The 22,078-nt window shown below is 46.1% G+C and overlaps 2 protein-coding genes across 2 annotated transcripts; both read right to left on the minus strand.

The window, feature by feature from the left end:
• On the minus strand, positions 1-6,949 carry rhebl1 (Ras homolog, mTORC1 binding like 1). Its single transcript, XM_049000323.1, has 8 exons — positions 6,546-6,949; positions 5,703-5,774; positions 5,361-5,428; positions 4,379-4,461; positions 4,121-4,177; positions 3,991-4,038; positions 3,770-3,851; positions 1-1,537 (listed from the first exon to the last, which is right to left on the minus strand). Exons 1-8 carry the CDS (start codon positions 6,595-6,597, stop codon positions 1,445-1,447), a joined length of 555 nt encoding a protein of 184 aa, XP_048856280.1. The 5' UTR covers positions 6,598-6,949; the 3' UTR covers positions 1-1,444.
• A 271-nt stretch (positions 6,950-7,220) lies between these two features.
• On the minus strand, positions 7,221-22,051 carry LOC125723586 (limb region 1 homolog-like protein). Its single transcript, XM_049000321.1, has 18 exons — positions 21,798-22,051; positions 17,411-17,495; positions 15,931-15,964; positions 14,605-14,744; positions 13,597-13,700; positions 13,144-13,267; positions 12,500-12,568; positions 11,975-12,039; positions 11,807-11,879; positions 11,638-11,721; positions 11,461-11,537; positions 10,960-11,037; positions 10,784-10,857; positions 10,465-10,555; positions 10,302-10,368; positions 8,759-8,920; positions 8,490-8,539; positions 7,221-8,355 (listed from the first exon to the last, which is right to left on the minus strand). The coding sequence occupies exons 1-18, from the start codon at positions 21,858-21,860 to the stop codon at positions 8,281-8,283; spliced, it is 1,515 nt and encodes a 504-aa protein (XP_048856278.1). The 5' UTR covers positions 21,861-22,051; the 3' UTR covers positions 7,221-8,280.
• Between the last annotated feature and the right edge of the window lie 27 nt (positions 22,052-22,078).

The raw sequence follows: 22,078 nt of genomic DNA on the forward strand, positions 1-22,078 counted from the left end.
GGAGGTTTAAAGGAGCAGAAGGATTTATTCATATATACATACTGTTTACAGCAAGATGTTGGTATCAACTCCAAACGTGCAGGCGTCGGCGTTCAGATGCGCAACACCAGCAGATCCCAGGTTCAAGTCACCAGAGAGGAAAACCAAGAGAGCACCTTTATTTGGGGGGGGGGGGGGGGGGGGCAGGGGCAAGCAGGATAAGGCACGGGATACAGCATCACCAGGTTAGGCACCGGCTTCCAGCAAAACCGACACCCACTCTAACACACGGCAAATTAATAAATACTCTGAGCACCTCAGCCTGAGGCAAAACACACAGGGTAAGGCCGTGTTCTGCGAATGAGCAGTGTGGAGGCGGTGGGGGGAATCAAAGACATCAAGTAGATTCTCTCAAATAGTATACCATTTTGTAATCCTCAAAACTGTAAACTATAACTGTCTGAATTGCAGTGTAATTGTATACACACACATTCAATATACAAGTACTGGTTCTCCAAAGAAGAGCAAGTAAATCTCTAAACTGTTCTGCAAAAAGTTTGCTGCTGATGTCGGTCACAAAGTAAAATGAACCCTTTTAATATTCTGCTAAATGAAATAGTAAATAACATTATACTGGAAAGAAAATTACACAAACAAGTTCATTTAAAAGACAGTTATTAGGATATATACCTTATTCGTACAATTAATGTACTCTACAGTTTAGCTGTCAAAAAAGTCCAGAGAAGTTGAACTGGTATGTGTCAACCATATCATCTGCTGAAAGCAAGTAGTACATATACTGGTTAGGCTATGGTCAGTTTATACTGGTAACCAGTGTGCATGTGATTCTCATACGGAACCTTGTGCTCTCTGTCATACTGTTGTATTCTTAAAGTGTTTCATCAGTGCAACCAAGACACTAGTGAAAAACAAACCACATGTATGGTTGGACCACTGACAATTACCTGGACCTGCCATGTTGCTGCCACATATTATGTAAATGATGTGACCAGCTCATTGCATAGAACCTTACTAGGGCAAAGTTAACTGATTGTGATATCCTTCAGCATGAGAGAGTAATTCATGATGTGATAAAAGACTAACTGAGCTCATTTATGAAAAGAAAAAAAAAAATCTGTCCTTGTTCCTGAGGTTTAATCCGAACCTTTTTAAAAAACCAGTTTAGTCCGTTTCATTTTGTTTAGTAGAACCAAGCTGGTTTTATCACAAATCCACTGCAGTAACATTATACAGACTCTCAGGGGTTTTCAAAATCGGGTACAAATAACCAAGTAAACAACCTGGTGCCAGGACTAGTGAGATTCTGCCCAGCCTCTAGATGGCGCTCTAGCTCTTGCAGTTTGAGACATCCATAATCCCACGCAACTGTTTGGCGGGCAAGAAAGTGGGTGTTGGCATGTCCCCGGGGGTCTGCCGATGGGCCCACTGGCGTCCTGCTGGGCATCTACATCACAGCACACTTCTTCTCCTCCGAAGGCGCATTCCCATCAGCCTTCTCCATCTCCAGAATAATCCTTTTGAATACCTCCACAGCCGTCTGTCACAAAACACAAGCTGGATGTTCACCTTCATTCACATTAATCTCATCTGTCATGCCCGGCTCGTCCGCTCCTCATGTGTGCCACGCCCCGATTACACACGTGTGCTTCCCTGATCGTACCCAGCTGTGTCCGATTACTTTGATTAGTCCTGTCCTATTTTAAGTCCTGGTCTTACCTGTTTCCCTGGTCTGTCATTGATGTTCGTTGATGCTAGTGTTCCGTCCTGCCCTTGCCCTCAATAAATCCCCAGTTTACCCCGATTTCGCTTGCCTTGCCTGTTTCCTGCTTGCCCGCTTGCCTTACCCCCGGTCAGCGATCATGACAGAATGACAGACCCAACAAAGAGGAAGGGCAGAGGAAAGTGAATCCCGGAGGCATCAACGATCCGCCTGGGAGCTTGCTCTCTCGCCAGGCTATGGCTCCCTACTGAGAGCGAGGAGGAGGTTCCGAGTGAGCCCCTGGCCATCGCCAATCGGTTCTTCACCCTCCAGGGACTTTACTGGAGGGTGATGGGGGAACCGGCCACAGGGGACTCCCCGGAGGGAGAACAGCTTGCCGTGCAGCTAGGGCGGAATTTCGCCGCTTTCTCTCCCGCCTCGCCTCTAAGCGACCTGGAGAGATTGGCAGAGGATCTCCGGAGGCTGATCCCGCTCCGGAGAGCAGCGGATCCGCCGCCCGTGCAGCCGCCTGCACTGCCGCCCGCGCATCCAGAGCAGCCGCCCGCGCATCCAGAGCATCAGCCTGCAGCTCCCGGGCTGGCGCCCCCTCTGCATCAGCCTGCAGCTCCCGGGCTGGCGCCCCCTCTGCATCAGCCTGCAGCTCCCGGGCTGGCGCCCCCTCTGCATCAGCCTGCAGCTTCGCAACCCGGGGCGTTCCCTCTGCCTCAAGTAACTGTGTCCCCAGTGGCTCCTCTGCCCTCGCCCCAGCGAGCCCGACCACGGCCGCGGGTCCTTATGTCTGTGTCCCATAAGGGGAGAGGACATAGACGCCAGGCTAGGGTCCCTCCCGCCCTGCCCCCTGGCTCGCCCTCCCTCGCCTGCGCTGGGGCTTGGTTGGCGCCTGCGGGTCCTGGCCCTCCGGGTCGGCTGTCGCCTGTGGGTCCCTCTCCACGGCCTTGTCGCCCTGCCTCGCTCCCCACTCCGGTGCCCGGTCGGTCGCCTGCGGGCTCCCCAACGGCGGCTCCTCAGTCGCCTGCGGGTCCCCCATCTTCAGCACGTCGGAAGACGTCGCCGCCTACTGCGGCTCCCCCCCTCTCCTTGCCCTCGCCTAGGTCCCCTCCAGCTCCTTTGTCCCCTTCCCTGGGTCTCCCTCCACCTCCTTCCTCGGCCCCTCCGTCAGTCCCTCGCCCTGCCTCCTCGGCCCCTCCGAGGTCTCCTTCTGCTCCGGCCTCCCGGCCGCCTGCAGCCCCTCCGGCTGTCTCCCGTTGCCCGCTGGGGCTCCCTCGGGCTCCCCGTGGTTCCCCCTCCTTATCTCCCTACGCTCCTGTGTTTGTGCCTCTGTCCTTTGCTCCTCGTCCCTTTGTTCCGCCCTTCTCTGCTCCTTGTCCCCCGGTGTTCCCTCCAAGCACTCCCGGTCCTTTTGTTCTGCCTGTTCCTCCTGTTTCACCCTTCCTAATCTATCCGCCTTCCCCATCCTTTGCCAGGTCATGTCTTATGTCCTGTCGCTAGCTTTGTTTTGTGCTTCAGTCCTGTTTCCAGTCCTTCGTTGACTTTTTGTTATTCTTTTCCAGGTCCTGTTTCCCTTGTCCCGTCCGTCACCCCTTCCTAGGCGCGCCCAGAGTAGCGTTCACTCTCACATGCATTTGGACTGTGGGGGGAAACCGGAGTACCCGGAGGAAACCCCACGACGACATGGGAGAACATGCAAACACCGCACACATGTGACCCAGGTGGAAACTTGAACCCGTGTCCCAGAGGTGTGAGGCAACAGTGCTAACCACTGCACCACCATGCCCCCCCCAGAGTAATTATGAGGGTAATTAAACACTGTTACCAAGAATCACTCAAAAATAACCTTAAAATTCTGATAAAACATTAATATATTTAACCTGACATGTAAATGTTGCAGAATTAATGATAGCCCAATTACAGCTGTGTTTCAGAAGTTAATGCTTCCCACACCATTTCTATCGAACAGCTAACTGACCCATCTCCAAGGCTCACCGAGGTACCGCTTATTCCATACTGAACCCCCAGAGCACCTGGGAATGCCCACAAGCTGACCTATACCTGATTCTCCTTGGCCGAAGACTCCATGAATGCGGCCCCCCAAGAGTCCGCCAGCTTTTTCCCTTCCTCCGGCTTGATCACCCTGAGGGGGAGCGACATGCCCAACGTGATGTACAAGGCCCAGCGTCCAATAAAGTTCCCCCTGTAGCCTGCAGTAATTCTCTACACTGTGTCTACAGATATGGTTAAGTTTCTTGACTCAGTTTTAAGTAACATCTCACCTTTCCATGTGAAGATCCTTCTTGTTCCCAACAAGAACAGTTGGCACCCTGAAAAAATAGCATTTAATCACTAGTCTGACCTTATAAATGTTGTACTAAGTGTTAATAAGACTTGACTTGTGAAACCTACTGGATTTTTCCAACCATGTCCAGTAGTTTGTCATGGAGGATCTGAACCACCTCAAAACTGCAGAGAGAACAGGACGACTGCGCATGACTGCAGGCACATTTTACAGCAATGGTAACATGGACAGAGGCGTAAACATGGGGAACTGCCATCCGGCCTGTTGTACTGTTATTGTCACTCACTGTCAGGTGTCAGACCTGAAGGACAAATCACAGACCACAAAGCACACAAATCAATGCAAAGACAATGACAGGGACCCACCTCTTCATAGAGGTGACTGAGTACACCAACACATAGCCATGGATGTCCATTGAGTGTGACTGGGGGAAAATCGAGTACTCATCCTGTGAAGAGACAACAGGCACAGCCGTCGTGAAAAGCATCACCAGACCAACATATCTCCAACATATCCAACATATCTACAAACATATAACAATTTCAGGAGTTAAAAAGCCTTGTAAAACCCCTTATTTGGTAAATTTAGTCAAAATTGCTGCTATGATACACATTACTTGTAGAATCTCAGTATTACTTCCAGAATTACCAGTTAACTGAAGAGTGATTTGAACTCCCTAGATATTTATTCACAACTGACAGATTATATAATAAAAACTGTACTGTAACATCTGCTGTGGCAGAATCATTCCATTATCAGCATGATATGTATGTAACTGCCTCTGTGTTCAGACATGAGCAGATACACTTTCACAGCAATGCAATTCACACTGAAATCTACACTTAAGTCTGATGATGTGTGTTTCAGTCCCATTGCTGCAAATATATGCGTTTCATATCCTATGGGATTCCTTCTGCTGCCGTAAATGTCTGGAAATGCTTCTTTGGCATTAAAAAAAGGCTACCCAAAAATAAATTCAGCAGATACAATGGAGAGTCTCCAGTTTTTGCTAATTTTAAGATTAAAAATGGTCATAAAATAAGGATAAACAACAAAAGGATAAAAAGATGCACACATTCTAGAAAAAATGTTACAAGGAATGTTTTTATTCAACATAAGTCATTTTCACCTTTGTGCCACACTGAATGGACACAGATTAATTTAACCTTCTCTATAAAGACAAATTTAGACATAAAAAAAATTAAGAAAACGTGAATCACCTTGTATCAATGACAAAAGCAAAACACTGCATTTATACAGACCAAGAGCTAAAAGAAAAATCACATCTAAACTACAGTAACAGTCGGCAAAAATGTCACTTTGCATCTTCCATAACAACATATATACCTGTCCTGCAGTGTCCACCAGCTGCAAGTTGAAGTCCTGTCCGTTCACAGAAACCATTTTATTAAAAGCTAGTGACAAAGAAACAGGAAGATATAATGTCACAATAGGGAAAGGAGATCTACAAGTGAGGTAAATACACAGGTTAACTACCACTACAGTAAAGATTCACAGACATAACCACAATCCAAACAGACTACATTCTGTACACAAATAAGTCTTTTTTGATTCACCTCCCTCCCCAGGCATACACACTCTGTTACTGTGATTCTCAAGGTATTTACTGGCCAAAAAACACAGTGATGGATTGTGTTTCTGTAACCAGATGCCACTGAAGATACCTACTGTTTTCAATGGTGGGGTCATAAGAGTCTACGAACTGTCCCTCCACAAACTGGATTGTAAGCGATGATTTGCCTGCAATGGAAGCTTGACACATTGGTAACAAATAACATATAGCTTGGTCACACAAGTTCAACACTTCAGCTGCTGGGTTGACTTTTTCCTTTCTAGGTCATCATAAAAGAGTTTAAGCTTTCTAGATGTAAACCTAAGTTGTCTGGGGTGGGTTGCAATACAAGTACTGTAGAATTGTACAACGAATTCCCCCAACTGAACTTCGGTTTAGTTTGAACGTTTATGTGGGTTTTATTGCAGTTTTATGTTTGAGTTATTTTTAAATTACTTTAGTTTTGCATCATGTTTTAACTTTACCCGTGACTGTGGCACACTTTCGCGTTCTGCATTTCCGCTCTGCATAAACATCTGTACGGTACATGCGTAAGTACATGTGTGTATGTATGTACTTATATACATCATAAAACATATAGACAATGTTCCCTACTGGACCAGACGCGAACAATACTATGCCTTATAACACTACACTAAAATAGTACTTTGCCTATTGTTTAAAAAAAAAATCTAGAAGTTTCGTTTTGTGAATTCAATCTCGTTTTCCATTTCAAATTATAGATATTATTTTCATTTCAGTTTGCTCATTTTAGTTGACGGTAACCTTGTACCAACCACGCATGAAACGTATTCGGAACGGCACGTGGACGTCACGAACTAAACACAGAATTGACTAAATCGAGATTTTCATTTCCCAGGGGAGATATTAGCTAACCAGACTTAAGCCGACTAGTTAACCCCGCTGAACAACCTAACAATAGGCGGGCTTCTACTCACCTACAGATCTGTATCCCAACACGGCAATCTTTCGGTACTTGGGCTGAGGCATGGCTTTAAAAGTCTATCAGCTCAAATAAATATTTAATAAAACAAAAATTAAGGCTTAAATTTTTGAAAAGAAAAAGTTTTATCGCCACATTCGTCTCCTGTCACGTGACAACAACAAACTTTTTTTTTCTCTCAAAGCCTCCGAAGCTCGTCCCCCCCCCCCCCCGGTGGCTGCGCGCCGTTAATAAAAATCTAAGCTGTCACTCGTGAATATCACTATTCGCCTCGGGATTTGTTCGTAACCTCGGTTAGCTCTTTCAGACGCGATCGAAGCAAGAAAACTAAAAAAAAAAGTGAAACGGCCAGTTCCAAACGACGGTGGCACTATCGAGTCGTGCTGCCGTAAACTGCTGAGGGGAAGGAACGTCGTCGTAAAAGTGCAGACGCACAAGGCTAACATGTCAACGAGTCCGCAATGAAGAACGCCATCTTACCCTGTTCATGTGACCATAAACGTCACATCTTACGTGTGATTAAAAGAAAAGATTTCGTAATTATCGTGCGGCCCTAGTGCTGCAGAGAGATGGCGGTAGACAGAAAGGAGAAACACGACGGTTTTCGTAGAAATCACACCAAAAACTCATGTATTAATAAAAAAACCAGAAAGGATCAGACATCGGGGAGTTTTGAAAAAAAAATACATGTTTTTATTAAATAAAGGTCCATAATTTTCATATTTTTACAGTTTAAAAGCAAAGCTAATACTACAAATTTAAACAAAAGGATCACAATTTTATACCTGTTATTACATTTTTTTACTGATCTTCCAATATTGAGAATTTTATGCTTTTGGATATTATAGCACAATTCTACTTACTTCCCCTCACTGATTCCAGTTTTTTTGTTTACACTAAACTAGCATTTTCCCCTCTTCATAGCTGTCAAAGCTAACTAGGAGCTATTTTTCACAGTTAATACAAAAATCAAACTTCATTGAGCAAACAAATTCCAAACACCGAAAGTGCATAAAATGTGTGCATAGGACAGACCCGGGAAAGTCAAGCTGCCTTGTACCGATCTGATTTTACAGCATTTTAGTGTCCCACTACTGGGGTACATAAGAATACCACAGAATAAATAGTCACAGAAGATTGGAAATTTCAACATGTGAGGTTTCTAACGGTGGTTTAAGAGCAACTTCTAATGGTACACAACCCAGTATTACAACACTGCACATTACAGACGAGGATAACTGAAATATTTTGATAAACACTCATAAGTTTATAGACAAAGACCAAAGTACTAGAGAGGATGAACCCTAAAATGCTTAAGGTCTGAGTTATTCAACAGGCACAGCAGTAGAAAGAAGCCTGAAATGATCCCCACAAGAGTAAAATTAGCTCACACATTAAACACCAAAAATGGCAATGACATCAAACTGTATCCAGGTGAGTGCAGGTGATGCAACACTGGCTTCTCACCAAGGTCAAGAGAATCCATTCAGAGAGGAAGGAACCAAATCACGAATATACCCAACGACAAAGGTATTGTTCCAATGCATGAAGTGTACCACCGATCAAACAAGCTTCACTACACTAAACATTCAATATTGTACAATAGTTTCCTTTGATCCCATCCATCTTTCAAATAATCTGCTGTGATGTGAAGAAAGCAGATGCACTTGGTCCCTGTCCCAGGTCTGCACTGTCCATCTGCGCCTCCATCTCACAAGTCTGGTTTAACGTCACTGCTTACTGAGCTCCACAACTGTCACAGCTGTGGTAGCAGAATGATGAACGTTCATTCTGGCTAAGAGACGCTGTCCAAGTCAGAAGGATGTTGTCAAAGGAAGGTAAAAAGAAAAAAGTCCAGACAGTGAAAGGCTTGCAATGAGAGATGGGTGTAAAGGTCAGCGATGTATCACTGGATTTTTGAAAGTCCATGAGCCAGTACCTTGAAGGAGACTTTAGGACGAGTCACTTTCAAAGGTAGCTTGTGTAGCCCTGAGAAGAAGAGAAATAGGGGTTAAGAAGTGGTAAGAAGGGGAGCATCATAGGGACACACAGGGAATCAAAGTGGGGGAAGGAGCAGCACCAGAACATATGAAATATTTGAATTTAAATGTTTACTTTATGAGCCCCTGTATTATGATATGTAACAGAACCCTGCTCCCTTAACGATGAAGTGCACCGACAGCTCTGTGCCCATGAAACGATGCTCACCCACAGCGCAGATGAGTTCCCGCTGCATAGCCCGGGTGATGGACTTCATGAGGCAGGCTGATGTCAGCCCCGCAAACAGCATGTTGTACATGAAGATGATGTAGAAGTTCCCCAGCCAATCATACCGTCCGAAGTCCCCAGGCAGGTCAAAATGTGTGATTCCTGACATGGGAAGACTACAGTGTTAAATCCTTCCACCCATCCTCTCTGGCTCTATTTCAGAACATTTAACATCACCACTGTCCTTTGAAAAACATGAATCTCCAAGCATCCATTATTTCAGGAACATGAAAAACAATCTTTTTCTTAGAAACTGCTCTACAAAATAAACCCAAAACAATGCAAAGAGACACCCTTAGCGCCACAAAGAGAAACCCATCTTTACACAGCTGTCAGTGAACAGTTCAATGTTTTAAATGATCTTTTGTGGATTGTTGTCAGCAAGGTGTATGTTAGTGTCAAGAAGATACAAACTCTCTTTATATTCAACAGTAATATAAACAATGATATTAGCTAGTTAGGTATCAATATTTTCAAAAATTGAAATATGAAATAATCCATACAAATAACATTTGTATTCATGATGGGGAAGTAGTACAAAATAAATACTAGTTAGACACTTCACAAATAATCTTTTCATTGGTCAATCAGATGTCAAATGCTATCAGTAGACGGAGAAGAACGGGTCCATTCCAACTGTAGCAAAACTGCCAAAAAGTTCTACTTTGCAAGAACTGCAGCCACGTCGTCTCATCTAACTGTATACACTGTATATAGGTGGGATGACAATAAAGTTCACTTTGACCTTTGTTCAAGTGACCATACCCTGATTTCACTGCATAGTGACAATATGGACTAAGCGTTAATATCCAAGCTACTACACCATTCTCAAGCACAACACCATTCACTGCAGAATAGCAATAGACCAGCATACCCAATTCATTACCTAACTCCTACATACACTACCAGTCAAAGGTTTTTGCAGCCACTGGTTTTTAATCACTTTTCCATTTAATTCATGAACTGCAGATTGTTTATTCCCGTTAAGCATTGGAAAGTTGAGTGAGCAAATTTCAAAATGAAAAAACAAGTCAAATAAAACAAGTTTCCTTTATAACACGGACAGAGTATGTAACGGTACGTCTGACACCCTATTAACTTCTTGTGTGATGATGCCATAGTTAAATTCCAGGCTGTCTAACTTTAAATGCTCTAGTTAGCGGTTACATCCCCTGAAACTGAGCAGTATTTAATGTCCCTTGTAGGAAGGAAAGCCTCGAATTTTCTCTGCTGTTATAACTGCTAGACGAGGTGACTTCGATGAATCAAAGATATGGCATTTTCTTGGTAATAAAGGTACTGAAATGGTGAACTCAATGTAAATTTGTTAGCAAAGAATAGTGAGTGTATTTTTTAGTAAATGTTGAGAGTAACCTGCAGATGTAGAAATCTCAGTGTCTGCAAAGACTTCTGACTGGTAGTGAACACCAGTACAGCACTGGAGCGAATGCTGGTTTCTAACTGAACTGCTGCACTGGCTTACCCAGGGTGCGGGAAAAGACCGGCAAGGCCGAGCTGAGCATAAGCAGGGAGACGCAGTTCCCAATGATCTGAGGACAGAGAGAGGTTAGGATTCAGCCGGACCACAGGCGCCGTATTGGCCGACTGATGCAGAAATGTAGGAGGGTGGGGGCTGCCCCACATGCCTGCGTCAGGGTGGTGTCCTGAACACGGGGCAGCAGGGTGGTGAAGAGGGGCAGGCTGTAGAAGCCGACCACCGACGATGCCATCAGGTATCTGAAAAGCCTCGATAAGGAAGAGACACTGCAGCGTGGCAACTGCATGACAGCAGAACACGCCGAGCGACACCTGGCAGGCAGACGCTTCGCTGGAAGCAGCGTCACCAATCACAGACCGCCTGGGGTTGGGGCCTTGTTCAAGGTCACCGGCACAGGCCTCCAACCCGCAGAGCCAAATACCGGCCATGTTCCCCTGTGTGGGGCTGACGCGTGCGAGAAAGGATACAGGATAAGGATGACCTGCACAGCAGCACCGAACGAGCCGAACATGGAGAATGAGGCCGCCCCTAAGAGGGGGTCCTGGTGGAGAAGGGGGGGGGGGGCAAAGATATTAACGAGGGGCATTTCTTCCTACAGGTAACCCAGATGCGTCCGCAGAGAACTTGCCGGGTTGTTCCTCACCTCCATTCCTCGGGGCATGGCCGTATCGTCGAAAAGCAGCTCTAGCACATGGAAGCTAACTATCAGAACACAGAGTACCTGAGGGAGACAGGGTGCAGGCTGATGGGGGACAGACACTCAAACTCGTGTCTGTTTCCGACTTTCTGTTTTTGCAACAACTATGGTTGAAGTGTGTCATCTACAGCAGTGTTTCGCAAACCAATCCTCAGGGACCTCCAGACGGTCCACCTTTTTTGCTCTCTCAAAAATCCCAAGGAACTGGGAAAGAGCAAAAATTTGCACCAGGTGTGGGTCCCTACGGACGGCTTGGAGACACACTGACCTGTAGAGGTCCGTCTCATGAGCACATTCACTTCATAAATCCAGAGTAACCCGTTTTATACAAGTGGACTGTTTGTTACCAGACAGACTGGACCTGATCAGCTGCTTAATCATACAAACATCTACGGAAGTGTCCTCTGATGTCATGTCAAGCTGCCTGGGGGAGTCAGTCAGCCTCACCGTCAGTGCCAGCAAGAGCAGTAAGGCCAGTGGGTAGCCCACGTTACGTTGCCAGGGAGATGCTTTCCTCTTCAGCTCTGAGCAAAAACAGGGAATAAGATGATGGTACATTCCACTTCAGGCTTTATCGAGGGCTTCCTCAGCCCTTCTGCTGACCTCCTGAATGGTCTGTCTTACCTAGAGACACCCGCCTGGCTTGTATGGAGAGAAACTGATTCTTGAGAACATCCAGGTTGAGGCTGATCCAGCAAGAAGATTTGCCTGATCGAAACAAGACAGTGGCTCCTAACAGACAGGTAGCTCAAACCCAGGGTCCATCCCCCTTCCTGGACACCAGGCCACTAACCTGCCAGCTTCTTGGAAAGACAGGCTTCCTCAAATGCCACGCAGCTCGCAGTTTCATCAATGTTCTCCAGCAGCTGGAAGGGGGGGCAGTGAACAGGACATGTTCTCTGAGAACGTCGGTGTGCCAAACATCCCAGACAGACCCACTGCAGCTCGAGTCGACACTCACCCGGGGCTTCACCAGGATGCTCTCCGTGACGCTGAAGACCCGGGACAGCCCAAGGGGCGTGCACACTGCAGGACAGACAGAGAGACAACTGACAGCTCAGCCGTCACCAGCCAACTTCCTACACAGCAATGCTAACCAGCAAAAAGCAATGTTACTCATAATGAAGTGAAAATGTAACAGTGCCATTAATAACATGTGACCTGGGCACTGTGATGACAAAACACCACCGGATATGGGGGACTCTGCACATACATAAATGACTATTTTTCAATTTAACGCTAAACTCTGATCCATTCACTACACTATATAACAGAACTGCCGATTTCATCATGACGGACTGGGCCTCCTGGGTTCTCCCAGCACCTACTGGACACAAGCGTCCACCTCTGCGGGAGGACAGAGCAGTGCACACCCCCGGGAAAACATTATGGCTTATGGTTGGTTGGCCGTGGACACCGGAGGCTGGTACACAATCAGACTGGCTACACTGAGGATGAAATGGAGGGGCTGTGCAGATGTACTCACACAACAGCAGCAGGACTCCGACCAAAGATATGCAGGAGTACAGGTAGGGCAGGTAGCGCTCCCACAGGTCTGCGAGAGAAAGTCAGACAGGGACAAAGGCGCCATAACTACGTTATATTACACACACACATTCACGTCTATGGGAAAAACCCTGATCCCAATCACGACACCCTTAACCCCCACCCAGCCCTAACCTTAACCATAAGTAACCAACCAAAATACAAGACTTTCGGCACTTTTACTGTTTTGATTGCATTCACAGATTCTTATAAAACTGAGGTTATCCAAATGGGGACCTGAAGAAGTGCCCCCAAAAGTAGGGAAATTTCAGGTTTTACCCCGTTTGGAGACATTTTGGTCCCCAAATATGATCTATGCAAACCCCCCCCCCACACACACACACTGTATTTGGCAGTTACTAGAATTGCTATCAGCGAGAAAATACGCTACAATTCTAAAGTTTTTTGATACGTTAGAGGGACATTGCACAGTAAAATATCAAAAACACAAAGTCCTTGAGATAGACAGACAGACTGACCAGAAAGTTCGCTGCACAGGGAGAAAGCAGGCAGTTACTAAGGCAGCCAGGCTAACCAGAGGGTAAAGTACTGTACGTGCTGCGGACAGAGAGGACGGACACTCACCATTGAGGCTCTCCCTGGCCGCGTCGTGGTGGGTGAGAGCAGACACCAGCCACAGCAAACCCAGGACCAGCAGACTGAGAAGCAGAAGCACCACCGTGCTCTCGTAGACACGGCTCATCACACCCTGCGCGTGTCACGGCCAGGACCCCGGTTACACCACAGCTCCGCCATGTTTAGGGGTCAAATCCCAGTACAGCAGCATGCATGTACCTTCACAGAGACCTCAAGAAGGTCCCCCTAACTGCTTTGTTCAAGACTCATACTACTCAAACTGAACAACCCTAACCTACATCTGCTTGTGAAACCACAAAAATCTACATGTCGGTATGAATGACTGTATGTATGCATGAGTTATTATACATAGATATCCTGAATTACTCGCATAGCACAGCATGACAGAGAACTTTGGGAAAGACTAAAACAACCTGTAATCCCAGGCATCTACAAAAGTACCTTCTTGGAGCCTACAAATCCCTCAGACTCGGTAAAGAAGTAGGCGAAGGGCAGGAGAAACACCAGGGAGAGGTTGGAGAAGAGGAAGATGAGATTCCACAGTCCTGTAGAAGGTAACAGTAGGTTCACAAAGAATGTTTACATTTGAAAACCCACATATACATCACTATGACAGCATAATGGAAGAGTGAAGTGTTGGTGGTTTGGGGCATAAAATGGCACAATAAGTATGATTTGTAAACTGGAGATGGCAGCAGTAGTTTCACAGGTCCTCCACCAGAGGGAGAAGCCATCTGAACAAATTATTTTTTGTTAGTAAACAAAACTATATCGAAAAAGGAAAGAAATAAGAATGAGGATGATTTAGTCGGCCTCCTGTACCTGAGGAAGCCCAGGAGGCTATAATGGAGATTCCAGCCAACTTATGGCTTGGTGTTTGTCAGTAGAACGAGAGAAACAGGTTATTGGGGTGTGAATGTTTACACAGTAGGAAAGAAATGTTGAAACCTATTGTGCTGTAAGATGGAAGGAGGCTGAAACAAACAGCCAACAAAACCTCACTGAACGTCTAGGAGCATGGAGCAGATTGGAACAGATCGGAATGAAAATATTCAATAAACTCAACACAAGACGGAAAACTACTCCGGGCAAAAACCTAATGATAAAACTTAGATGTAAAAATTTGTCCGGATAAAAGAATCTGTATGCCAAAGGTTTTAAATATTACAAATATCTTAAGTGTTGGTAAGTTGAGCCTTCTGTGGTGACGCTTGGCATAAAAATCTTGAGAAAGACGGACACGATGAGAGAATGCGATACGTCAGTCGTGATATTCGCATGCCGGAGCAGTGAAGCAAAATGGCAGGCAGGGATCTGGAAGGCAGTGGGGAATCCTGACAAGGGCAAGATGGGGAGTTACGCAGGGCGCAATCTTCTGTGGGGGGGGGGGGGGGGGGAAGGGCAGGGGGCAAATGATGGCACCACCGCTGGGAGGGCAGATGAGCTTACCATGCACAAGGGAGCCATTTAGCCACTGTATGTAGCAGCTGTCAGGGACAAAGAGCAAGACCTCATTGGACAGGATGGAGAGGGGCAGCAGGAGGACGGCACCCACTGACACGGAGAGCGAGAAGGTGCATAGCCACAGCCTGCAGGCAGAAGAGGAGTCTGCACTGAACCTCGAGGACAATAAAGCACGAAGCCGGTCACACTGGCTTTATTACCATGCTTTCTGTAGTATTGCTCCTAGAAAAATGGACGTCTATAATAAATCAGAGAGACTTCAAATTGTTGCTATCTGACAAAAATCGTGCACAATCAGCTGTCTTACAGCAAAATATCATATCCAGTGTTAGGCGAGTTACGCACCACAGTAATCCATTACAGACAGAGGTGGGAAGTCCAGGTCCAGCAAGTACAGATCCAGACCAGGGTTTTGTTTCAGCCAACCATCCGAGTTCTCTGTGACTGTGACTGGTTGACTGAAACAAAATCTTCACCTGGATTTGTACTTTCTGGACCTGAACTATCCACCTCTGTCTGCAACGGATTACATTTGTGAGCAACTTCCCCTGCTTGAATCAGGACCTCAGTGTGCTTACAGTTTACAGAGCGTTTACACAGTTTTAGCTCAGGATGGTCAGACAGCCACAGACACAAATGCCATTTTTCAAATGTGTCATTTAGGAACTTTCCTGTTAACACCTTCTAGGTGCTGCAGGTGAAATGAAGCCAGAGAACTTGCTGATGTTGACCAATACTGCAGCTTCACTGGGGTCCTGGTCACCACAGCCATTCTGCTGGGCAGATCTCCAGCATTCAACCATCATATAAACAGTCAGCGGGGGGCACAGCTGCTAGGAGCCTGGACTTGCACCCAACAGGCCACCTGTGTAAGTTCAGCATAAACCTGCTGTTTACCTTAAAGCTAATGGATTTTACTGATCCGAGGAGGAAATTCTGGTGCATACAGCAGCAAGAACAGACTGCATGAATGAACATACATATAGTGCCAAAGGAGAAGAGTACAAGGTTTATAAACAGAAGGGGTCTGCATGACCATTGTCCCGCAATCCATGCCTCTTAGACACAGTAAAGGAGAACTGAGTGGTGGGAAGACCGACACGAAACCAGAGACACACCTGCACTGGGATTAGGTCACCGTGGAAACCACGTCACAAACAGACTATAGACATTCGGTACACCGTCTGTACAGTGTCACCGCCTCACTGTCATTCTGGAATCTGTCAGAACAATTTGGCAGAACTTCTGGTCCGCTGGCAACACAAAGGGTCACATTTGTGGATAGAAAAAGCGGGTTTATGGTTCACTTACGAAATTCTGTTCACCGTTGCATCTTCGTTGTCGTCTGAAACACCGAGAGAGTAGAAGTTAATGCGTCATGCAGCCATGTTTCTCTGGATGTGCATTAAAGCACCAAGGAAGGTGAGCGGAGAATGGGAAACCCTGTAAGGGAGGGGGCTCTCTGCATTAGAGTCTGAGCGTGTCGGGGGTCCCTGAGCCGACTCGTGCCCACACACCGAGAACAGGCTCATTGTTACCCAAACTCCCCTCCTGCCAAAGACCCTTCATCATTTAAGCAGCAGACACAGTACCAAACACATATGAATGTGCAACATTCTGCCAGCATGACAACGCTTCACAGAATATCGCCATTAGTTTTTTTGCATAGTTTCCCACATGCCTGTAGAGAAAAAAATCCCCAGAAACCGCACTGCATCTAAGCCCCCCCCCTCGAGCCTGCAGCTGTTGGACACGTATCTCTGGGCGTCGCAGTACAATGGGGGTCACAGGGGGTCAGTTTCACAGAGGTGAAATTCTGAACATTTCCACAGATAAACCACATGTATGAAAGATGACAAGAATGTTGAATTTTAAAATGTACGTAGGACATGTGCTGAATTTTGTGGGTTCTGTTTCCGTGACGTAAGAGTTTCACCGTGCTGCGACTATACAGTGTTACAAACATCATAACCTTTAGCTTTTTGTGGTATTTTAACAAGCTGTCAGAAGAAAGAAAACACAGAAATGGATGGCACTACATATGGTTTCGGTGACATTTCAGAGAAACGTTTTAGCAGGGTATAAGTTCAAGGCTCGGAATGTTCCCCCAGAAGCAGAGACAGGAGGCGCCAAGCAGCCGAAAACGTGAAGCTGGCATGGATCCTGATACCGGGGAGGCCTCTTGCTGTGCTGTTAACCCCAAGGAGGTGGGGGGGTCATAGAACTGTACACTGGGTATTATTATCACAGGGAACATTCCCCCATATCCCCCGATGGGCCAAGGTGAATTACATAACAGACACTCCGTCTGTGATCAGGGACTGTGCACTAAAGTCCCCAGCTGGGGAAACGTGGGGGGGGGGCATAGTGACCTCCCCCCCCCCCCACCGAAACCCAAACATGCAGACAAGTTAACTGGCACCTTACTGTGTGACAGACCCCCAGCCCCACTGTCACCTAGTGCTAGATAAAGGGCTGGAAAATGGATGGACACATTAATGCACGATCAAAAACTAACAAACTGAATATAGTAAACATTTCTGCTTCATAAATGCTGCTTTTCCTGAAAATTCTCATATTTGTAACCACAGCTGACTTTATTAACGTGTGACCTACATGCGCAGCATATAAGTATGTACATGTAAATGTCAGGGCACCCGTCTGGCAGTGGTGCATCCTGGGACCTTTGCACAAACCCTAACCGTCAGCAGGTGTACCAAGGCGAGACAAACTCCTGTGCAGAGACAGAGAGTCGGCAGCCTGGGGAAGGCAGTGGGCCGGATGTACATACCTGCCATAAACTCTGCATTCCTCTTATAGTGAGTGATGACGAGGTAGGAAAAGATGTAGAGACAAACGAAGAAGAGGACGAAGATCTGAGGGAAAAGAAGTGTCCATGTTACAAATAATTGCAATAAAATGAATTACCTTAGCAAGATGGCGAGTGTGGGGGGTTATGTTGGCTCAGCGATCAGCACTGTCGCCTCACACCTCTAGGACCAGCGGTGAAGTCTCTGCCTTGGCTGTGTGTGTGGAATTTGTGCGTGCAGGTAGGTGTGGATGTGTGTGCCCTGTGATGGGGGGGGGGGGGCGCCGACCCGAGTTATTCCATGCCTTTAGACTCCAGCATAGGCTCTGGATTCCTGTGATTTTGCACATTTTGGAGATGTTGGCTGTAGAAATGTCGGGCTTCTCTCGAATATAATGGCAGTGAATGGCATTCATTTTGGGGTGATTAAAGCGGCAGAAAAACACATTTGAAACATCCAACAGCCACGTCTCTTAGCAGAAATCATGACCCGGTTATCCAAGCTAATCCACAGACGTTTTAGTAAGCATTTTAGTTTTAGTAAGTATTTTCTTTGACTGAAGTCTACACACCAGTCATACCACTGCACAGACGATACGCACACGAGCACCCCCACGAGCACCCCCACGAGCACCCCCACGAGCACCCCCACGATGTCTTCTGCACTGTGATGGTGGATTTTCAGTTTTTGGGGCGAACTTGCCGATTGATGTGCCAGCATAATAAATAATAGTACTACTATTTAACGTCATCCCCAAAACACAAACGACACGACATAAATTATAACAGAAAAGTGACAATTCATGCATCCTTGTGGGGAAATTCTCTTTTCACTTTTCCATCCTGCTTAATTTTGTGATTCCTTTCAAGCAGACTAACAGCGTTCTGTAAGTATACATACCTCGGAGATTTATACTGGGTACTTACTGGGATTACACAGCACAGAACCCCACGGCTAAGTGTCTGCCTGCCTAATTAACTTCACTCGTTAATCCCTGCTGTGCTGACACCATCTCTGTCCATGCCAGCTACAAGGAGAAAGCACCTCTAAAACAAATCATCGTGTTACCGACGAATGTCTTTTTTCTTCCTTTATCCAGTGAAGCTGCTTTTTAAAAGCCCTCATTCATTCATCGTAGGGGAAGCCCAGCACAGTGGGAGAGTGAGTGAGTGGGTGAGTGAGCAAGCAGAAGTGGAACATCATGTTCACCCCAGATAGGCTTTCAGCTGGGGATTAGGGTTCAGGCATGTGTTTCAAGTACACAAACCTGGGCCTGACGTAAAAAAAGCAGGGAGGGGGGCAGAGGGGCTGGGGAGGATGAGCCAGTACCCTAAATAAAGTGCTTCTCTGCATCCAAGCCAACATGGCAGACTGCCAGCCCATCCTGGCTGGATGCCAGGCACAATGCCCCGTCAGTATAAATATCTCAGGCGAAGCCGGTACTGCACACCAGTGTGGTCCAGCACAAGGATAACTGGGGGCAGAATACACATTTTCACTCCCCCCGCAGGCCACAGTTGGTATAGTCTGGCTCGCAAAAGGAAGGTAGGATTCAAACCACGATGCTGGATGGTACAAACCACGTTCAGCTTCAGCAATGAAGCACTGAGGATTAAATGCATACAGTAAGAATCTGCCCAGTCAGAAAAAGCATCTGTCTTAATGTAGAGAGAGTGCAAGGAGCAGGGAGCCGGTCTGGTCATATCTGACTCCTGCGGCACCTTCACATCGCCACTCGGATCACAGTGGACGGTGTGGAACAGACCAGGAACCCAGGGCGTCTCGCTAATCCATTTATAACTCCGGCAGGCATTTTCCCCGTCCTTATCACATCACCGAAAGGCACCTTCTCTGTTTGCTGCTGTGCCATTTGGACATTCTTTGGGGTTTCAGGTTCCTGTGAAGTACACTGGAAAACACACATCCGTGTTCTGAAAGCAGAAGCTAAAGTGTGGGCCTGCGCAGATGGGCAGTACTGGCGGATGATAAGCGTGAAGAGAGTGCCGATAATTAATTGGAGGAAAAGCTTGGATATGCATGCGCAGAGCCACACGACAAAGGTGGCGAGTAGAGCTCAACTGACACATCAGTCAGGCGATAAAATTGGTCAGTATTTTGGTTCCGCAAACTTACTGGCATCTGTGGTAAACCCTCCAATAAAGCCCCCTAAATGTAAACATGCATTATGTAAAAAGCAGCTCTCTCACGGAAGAGAACACTAAGCCGTGATGCTTCCTGCATAATAACATAACAATACGAGTCTCAACTTACTAGTTTGTTTAGCCAAAATTTCTAGTGACAGGCTGTAATGTTACTTAAAAGTCATAATTTTTATTTTTATATTAGGAATTTGAGTTTTGGCTCTTAGATCAAGATTGAGAAATTGACATAATCATACCAGTCAGTAAAACGCTGATAGCATCCATTTAATTTTTGATCATATAAACGCTAACGGCTGCAGTAAAACCCTAAGCTGTTTTGGGGACAGCAGCATTTTCATATTGGTGGGGTCACATTTAAAATTACACAATGTCTCCGAATTCCTTGGTGCTGATATAACTATTGGCTTCATAGCACTAGACTTCTTCCAAACTCTGAATCCAAACTCCAGTGTTTAAACTTCTTCACACAGCCACCCACAGCCATAAAAACTCTTAAACACTTAAATATCCACCAGCTAACAAATTATTCAACCACACCCTGTAAGGTTACTTGATTATATACAAGACAGAAGATCATTCAGACGAGGAACAAACATAATTCCAATTCACAGTCTGAAACACGTCACACTGGTCCAACCTCAATGAAGAAGCCGATTTCATAATATATTATGGTATATTTATTTTAGCAAGCAATCTACTGAAAACTACAAACTTCCCCCCCTTATGAACAAATTATATCCAGCATCCCTTCATTCTGATCCAGCTTTTTATACACGTATACACTTCTGAGGCAGAGAAAGTCAATTTCAGAAAATCAGTTTACATTTTTAACAAAAACGTTCAGCTGACAGAAGCTCACAGCTGAAGCACCCATCTACTTCACTGGACGCGGGTATCGACGACACAAGCCGACGCTCGCTCCGTGGCACCTGAACGCAGGCGTGTGCAAAGCAGCACGCCCTTACTGACAATGGCACCGGCTACGTCACCGGCGTGTGTGTCAAGGAATGCGAATGCATGCGAATGCATGCATGCATGCAGAACTGAAACAGGCTCAGCAGGGGGATAAAGAGGAACTTCAATGCATTGTGGCAGAAACAAAACCGCACTGAATGATGCACTGATATCGATCTTTTGCATGTTTAACTTTTGGTTAAAAACAAAAGAGCTTCAGCCTTGTCAAATTTTGGTACTTTCTCTTGACACTGATTAACCAGTTAAATGAACCAGTCTTTTGGAAAACTGAGGAAGAGGACAGGAAGAGGACATTCTCTGATGATTCTTGTTTCCTATCACTGGTTAAACATTTGGGAATACCAGCATGACTAAACTTGATTAGGTCCACCCAATATCCTAACTGGCTAAGAAAGTGGACATCAACCCCCCTGGAAAACTGCCAGCCAAAAGATGGTTTGTAACAAGGTGGGCATGGTATATAATCAGGTAGTAAGGCACCCCCTCGAGTGCTTTCCGTTCTAGAAGAGTCAAAAGGCAGATCTTCAGACAGTTACAGACAGAACCTCCCAGAATCTCACCAAAGGCAAATAAACTCTGCCCTCATGAGTAACTTAGCCTAAACAAACAGGCTATCTGCTCAACGCTATTATTATTCTCTTCAGAATGCTGCATGCTTGCTTTTTTCAATCACCTGACAGCTCATTGCTCAAATGTTTAAGTGTCTCTTCATCCGGACGCTATCTGTAGGTCATTGTCCTATACAGTCCTTTAACTTTCTGTTTATCATGTGATGTGGCCCATTGTACACCATAACATGAGATGCAACTGAATTCCCATAAAAATTAAGGAGTTACTTTCCACATTGCTGCTCAGCTTACCAGCTGAGATTCATGTGTCTGAGACTGAATTTATTTAGCGTAGCTGTGCAAGCTAACATGGTGTGAAATACATCAACGATCAACTCTAATCGAACCACCAACAGTAAAACTGTAACTTCCGGTAACGTATATATGACCCTCAAATAACATCTTAACATACGTATTTCTTCATATGGTGAAACATAAAATGGGTAAGGCGATACGATGCATTTCAACGCACCAGCTAGATAATAAGGTAGACGGATGGGTTGTATGTGAGAGAATATGGAAGGTATTCGGCAGAACACTCCGAGCGCAGATGACGCGTTAAGAGCTTCACCAGAAGCAGAACAGTGAGTTTACAAGGTAACTTCAGAGTTCCGATGACTTACTATGGTCTCTCGAACACGGTCGTGGAAGAGCTGCTCTCTAACCGACACGTCGTCCGCTTCCATCCTCCGACACCATGTTCCGCCTGTGCACGCCTTCAGGGAATCACCGCAGCCCCGGCATCCTGATCCGGCCGTCGGCGCTTCGAGCGGCTCCTACAGTCCGAGACTTCCAACCTATAAGGTCTTTGCTGGCGATGCCCACTGACTCATGGCAACCCCGCACTTTTACTAAACAGACACCATGGTGCCGTAGGTGACCGAAAAGACTTATTTAAGGTGCG

The sequence above is a fragment of the Brienomyrus brachyistius genome, unplaced genomic scaffold (genome assembly GCF_023856365.1).
Source record: "Brienomyrus brachyistius isolate T26 unplaced genomic scaffold, BBRACH_0.4 scaffold50, whole genome shotgun sequence".
In the NCBI taxonomy this organism is placed as follows: Eukaryota; Metazoa; Chordata; class Actinopteri; order Osteoglossiformes; family Mormyridae; genus Brienomyrus; species Brienomyrus brachyistius.